The following is a 5,911-nucleotide window of genomic DNA, read 5'->3' on the forward strand; positions in this document are numbered from 1 at the left end:
CCCATTGTTATATTTATCAATAATTTTTATTATTCCGAACGAACGACAAAGAACTACCATCATCAAATTACGAATCAGCTGCCACAAACTCCGTGTGGAAGAAGCCGAACAAATGTATTAGAATAGTTTTGAATAGAACCCATGTTTTAGATTAGTCGTACAAACCGTGTATACTGTATTACGACCTTTCGTATTTATATGCCTGTATTTATCCCGATAGGGCATGAATGTGCAATAAAGGGTATTATCATCATTAATAAACGTTACCCGTAATTCTGAATTCTAAGTGTTTCGAAAGCTACTAGCATGTAAGGCAGATGCCGTTACCGAGTAGGTAAAGTGAACTAAATGGAAACCCTAGTATACATATATTCTTTGTACTTTGTTATCGCCCCTTTGTCATTGTATTGACTTTTGTGTATCTGTACTTGTATAGTAACTTTGTTCGAGTCATGTACAGTAGTTTCGTTGTGTCAATAAATTACGTCCATAACTACTAGAGTAACACACTGGGTCTTCCACTGGCTGATCCACGGAACATTAGGCACTGTTGAATACTTTTAGTACTTTAAATAGTCTTAAAGCCCTTCCTTTATACACGCTATGGGTTGACTATATATTTATTGTGTTATAATGAACAGAGGATTAAAGCCTCTTCGCCTATTGTAAGCCATTAAACGCACGCGTGTAGTACAGGTCATAACGTAAACAATGTCCAACATGTCAATCAATTATAATGTTAATTAGGAGGCTTGGATGCAAATCAGGCGTTTTCACAGCGTATATAAATTCGAACCTCTCAAACCCTGGGTCATTCAGTGGACTTGATCTTCACTGTACGAACATCTCTAAACTCCCGACGAGTTTTAGTATCTTCAGTGTTCCCTCTTCGCGCCTATCAACGACATGGCAGAGTTTCCGTGCGGACAGTGCAATCAGGATGCGGACACGTCGCCATCGATCAATTGCGATCAGTGCGATCAGTGGATTCACCGGTGGGTGTTTTTAAAGGCGCTTTTAATGATCGTTCATTTAATCGATTATATGTCTGTCGATGTCCGGATTTAACATAACAGTATCATGTTATAATATTAGCGCATTGTGAGTGAGGCAGATTTGCAATTTTGGTGGCATTCATAATTACTACAAATGTGTAGCTGCTCCGTCACATCCCCACTTAGCACGCGAGGATGTGTTGCGATTATTACATTTAATAGTATTGGAGCGTTCCTGTAATTTAGGACCAGGTAAAGTGAAAGTAAAGCACAAGGAAGAAAGACGTAGAAAGTAAAGAGGCAATAACCCTGACCGATTCATCTGCTTTGAGACTATCTGCAATGTATCTGAAAGGTGTTTTTACATTCCATGATCCAGTAAGTGCGTGCCAATGACACCGGCCATATGGGCGGAGTGGCAGACAGCTGATCTCAAGTTCTTGTGCCCCCGCTGTGTGAAGCCAACAACCCCTGGGGAAGGACCGTACGACATCAGGGCAGCTTTGAAAAGGTCGGTTGTAAAGAACAATTATTGACGACTAATCATGTTGTGCATTTTGGCACCATAGAACATTTGCATCTAAGCACAACCTTGGCCTATCGATACTGTATTGGTACATCTGAAGATCTGACTACGTTCGGCGATTGATAGACCACATAACCTCACCATGAAGTTCAATTTACACCGGGTTGAACAGGTAGAACGCTTGAACCCCACTGTTACATGTAGTTGTATATAATGGTTGTAATCTTGTTTCACATAAAAATAGTGGCTTAGGAAAACTTTAGGCCATGTTTACTCTATTACCTTTTGTATATGGATGGCATCCAAAGTTGTTCAACCGTACAAACCGTACACTTGCAAAAGGAGCAAACTATGGTGTATGCCATAGTTGCGAGCCGATACGGTTGCGGATATATACAACAAGACCGGGAGAGAACACGAGACCAAGTGATTTCAAAGTAATATACCGGGAAAGAAACAAAAATTAAAGTCTTCCTCTGCTAATTTACCGAGATAGCTTTGAGGTGGATCAGTTTTCGGTTTGCTGGTCTACACTTTTAGGGTCTTTTAGTTTCTTCTAGAATAGTCATTGCTTTTTCTGTAATGTACTACAAGTACTTTATGCCCGAACTACTTTGGGTCAAGTGGATCGCGGATTTATAAATACTACGTTCTGCGTAAGATGCCAGAGCGCAGAGGTGCAAGTACTGACGTTCAAAGTTTCCGGATATTTGGTTGTTTGAAAGACACTAGTCCTGCTCATTACTTCAACCATGGCACATGGGGAAAGGCAAGTGTTCGGGGACCCCGCTGGGCTTGTACCGCCCCTTCACACTTCGCAGGTACTTCAGAATTGTCAGTGAAATAAATTGATGAGGGGAGGGGGGTATCAGGGTAAACAAGTCTCTCATATGCAAATTTGGCGCTCGGCCGCCTGTAAAACGGTAATGTCTGCAAAAGGTCTGTGATAGCATTTACTAAGACTGTTGGCCAGGCCGCTGGCGGGACTGCGCTAGGTGATTTCGTCGGCGACTGAAGACGGTTGGCCCGCCGATGTCATTTATGGTCAGCGAGGAGTTTAGCCCGGGTGAAATTTCACTGGAGTGATATTTAGGTTAGCTCGATAGACAGGCATACATTTGGCCCCTGAATAACCTGGGCCGGTGGCACAAACCACTTCAAAAAAGTCAAGCATTCAACGAAAAGTATATCTGATTCAACGTTATAAAGCACTCTAGAGTTCGGTGACCTCATACCTCCCAGTGTGTCTAGCGTCCACCAGCTCCTATTGAAGTAAAACACTTGTTTTTAATATGAAGGATAAATATATCTAGTATGCACAGAATTAAAGTTTGACATTGAAAGACAGGTGTCATCATACATTTCAGTTTACTTTCTTTAACTCTATGGCCACACCAACTTAATTTCTTGCTTCTCGGATTTGCTGACCCATTTTTTTTCCGATTTTGATAAAAAATTAGTCCCAAGAAAAAAATACTCTTATGTCCCAAATAAACGTACCAGGACATTTATCTTTTTAAGCTGCAAAATCCACCCGGTACGTTCTTTGATTTATAATTTTGGACGGTAATGGCCATTAGGTTTATCATTTATTTTGAAAATTGGCGCTTTGATAACCAGGACCCTCGAAATATTGAGAGTTTTTTTCTGCCCATATTTCCGCACTATTTTTGTTCAAAATTCACTGTTATTTATGCGTATGTGGCAGATTTGGATCATTATAATGATGCCGTAAACGCGTGAAAATGATTTTATTTCGGGGTAATGATGGATACAGAATACCATTTGTATTTTCAGAGTGTTGATTTTTAAAAAAGATCGTAATATTTTCTCATTTTAGCGGTTAGAGTCCATTCCAAGTCACCATGAGGGTTTTTACTTAGGTTTATACTATAGTCGGATATTTTGAGCAATTGATATAACTACTCTAGCGTTGTATGGATAGGAATGCACGTCAATGTTACTTTAGTGTTATGCTAAATGTAACACTGAATTTACCGTTAAGCGTTACCGGGCCTCCTGAATTTACCGTTAAGCGTTACCGGGCCTCCTGAATTTACCGTTAAGCGTTACCGGGCCTCCTGAATTCACCGGGCCTCCTGAAAACATAGAGGATCCAATATTGTAATATGCAATAAACTTCATTGTCATTGTCATTATTTAACAGTGCTTTCTGTATTTTTGGAAGTCTTCTAAAACCTCATATTGTGTCAATTAAAGGGTGGCAGAGGCAGCTGCAACAACCAACATCAACCTCCGATCTGTGGTGAAACAGGAGCGCCTTCTGCTGAAGACATACAAGGTCACCCTGCCCCAACTGACAGAGAATCACGGAGCTGGGGAGGTGGACGAGACATCCGTTGGGATTCTACGCAACTTCCATCCCGCACTTCTGGAAGACTACAGGCCTATAGGGGTGCAAGGGGATGGAAACTGTCTTTATCGCGCAATCTCGCAGGGAATGTATGGTGTGCAACACCATCACCACCTAATCCGACTGCTGACCGCGCTAGAGATAGCCGAACACCCAGCCCACCATGATATTCATCACCCCAACCACGTGGACCACATCAAAGACAGTCGACTTTTTCTGGCCGAGTACAACATTCTTCTGCCGGAAGCAGCCATTGAAGGAAAAGAGTCCTGTATGCAGCATATCTTTGCTGCTAGTGCTGCTTTGGGACTTTGCTTTGAAAGCTACTGCCCCCCCATGGTGCCATCGGAGTACATGTCACTGCCATACACACGTAGAGTGTCAGGGCGAGGAGTCAGAACATCAAAAGGAGTAGCCTTCACATTGATGTGGACATCAACAAGTGTGGCCAACAGCTCAAGACACAGCACAAGCCAGATGGCCACCCATTTGCACGGCAAGTCATCAGGGGTTACAACAAGGTAAGCCATATTTGCACGTCCTGAGGACCATTGACGTAGGACACCATATTTCTTTAATTATAAATTTAATTGCACATTCATGTCATACTGGTTTAAAAGTACAGTACATGCATAAGTGCAAGAAGTAAATTAGTACATGGTGACAGGACTAATCGAAAACATTTAAGGCACACCCAGGAGTATATTGTACAAGTACTCTAGATGCTGACCATATTTTGTGAAGTATATACCTGTTGTTTATTGGATTTTCCCCTGTTCACTCTTACAGGAAACAGTTGTCATCGTGTATTTTGATGAGCAAATACAGGATATGAAGAGATTCTGCTGTACGAGCATCCATGGGGAAAACACAGTCCTTGGAGTGGACAAGACATTCAATCTTGGACCATTCCATGTGACTGTGACAAATTTCAAACACTTGGCTGTAGTGCGTAGAGACACTGGGGAGCACCCCATTTTCTTTGGCCCAATGTTTGTCCATGGGGGGTCCAAGACCGTAGACTATAGCGTATTCTTCGACCACATCCGTAGTGTGTTAGATAGCCCGCCATCTATGCCAGTGGTGGGCAGCGACAACGAAAGGGCTCTTCGGACGGCCATAGGAAGAGCATGGCCGGGATGTCACCAGCTGTACTGCCATCGTCACATCCGCAAAAACTGTTCGGAGTATCTGCAACGCAAAGTTGGGATGAGTGATGCCGCAAGACAACCAGTTATCGATGCAATTTTTGGCAAGAACGGCATAACTGCAGCCACCAGCAGGGTAGTCTTCGAGGGGCGTCTTCAGCATGCAGAGGACCTCGCAGATGCAGGGAACTTTGGTCCATACTTCCGGGAACAAGTCAAGCCCCTACTACAGTCAAACTTCAACACCACCTCGCGTACAGACTTTCCAATAAAGACAAAATGGACAAACAACAATGCAGAATCCGCCAATCACATCCTAAAAGTCGCTGTGGGATGGAAACCGCAGTCTCTCCTTGGCCTGGTGCAGAAACTCTCTGAAGTAGTCAGAGGACAGTATCAGGAAGTTGAACGTGCAATCATTAACACTGGCGAATACAAACTGACCGATGACTTCACTAGATTCAGAATTCACCGAGACACCTGGTGCACGCTGTCAGAGAAGGAGAGGGAGGCCCATCTGCGACGGTTTGGTAAGGAGATGAAGAAGCCCAGGCGGCTTGTCATCAGCACAGATGGGAGAACAGGTGTGATGGTACCCTCCCACGGTGGAAAAAAGAAGGGACAGGTCACCCGCAAAAGGGCAAACAGAACTAAAACGTTTTAAACATGTTGTTCCTATACAAATGTTTTCATCTTTTCATGTAATACATGTAGTAATAATGGTGCTCTGTAACTGTTTTTTTTTTGTCTGTTGAAAACAGTTGTATTTTTGGGAATGGTACTCCCAGACTCCTTTACAGGGACCACTTGCTGTAAATTTAGTACCGTAACAAGTGGAAGTTGGACGGAAATTTTTTTTTTTTTTTTT

The 5,911-nt window shown here is 42.8% G+C and overlaps 1 protein-coding gene across 1 annotated transcript; it reads left to right on the forward strand.

Annotated features, from left to right (window-relative positions):
- The first annotated feature begins 12 nt into the window (after positions 1-12).
- LOC118418101 lies at positions 13-5,707 on the forward strand. The gene is made up of 4 exons (XM_035823931.1): positions 13-995; positions 1,375-1,506; positions 3,742-4,416; positions 4,948-5,707. Exons 1-4 carry the CDS (start codon positions 907-909, stop codon positions 5,705-5,707), a joined length of 1,656 nt encoding a protein of 551 aa, XP_035679824.1. The 5' UTR covers positions 13-906.
- The last annotated feature ends 204 nt before the right edge of the window (positions 5,708-5,911 follow it).

The sequence above is a fragment of the Branchiostoma floridae genome, chromosome 6 (genome assembly GCF_000003815.2).
Source record: "Branchiostoma floridae strain S238N-H82 chromosome 6, Bfl_VNyyK, whole genome shotgun sequence".
Lineage (NCBI taxonomy): Eukaryota > Metazoa > Chordata > Leptocardii > Amphioxiformes > Branchiostomatidae > Branchiostoma > Branchiostoma floridae.

Coding starts and splice junctions, on each gene's coding strand:
- LOC118418101 (XM_035823931.1), top strand. CDS start 907: ATGGCAGAGTTTCCGTGCGGACAGTGCAATCAGGATGCGGACACGTCG. Junction 996..1,374: donor TGCGATCAGTGGATTCACCG/GTGGGTGTTTTT, acceptor TCCATGATCCAG/TAAGTGCGTGCCAATGACAC. Junction 4,417..4,947: donor TCATCAGGGGTTACAACAAG/GTAAGCCATATT, acceptor CCACATCCGTAG/TGTGTTAGATAGCCCGCCAT.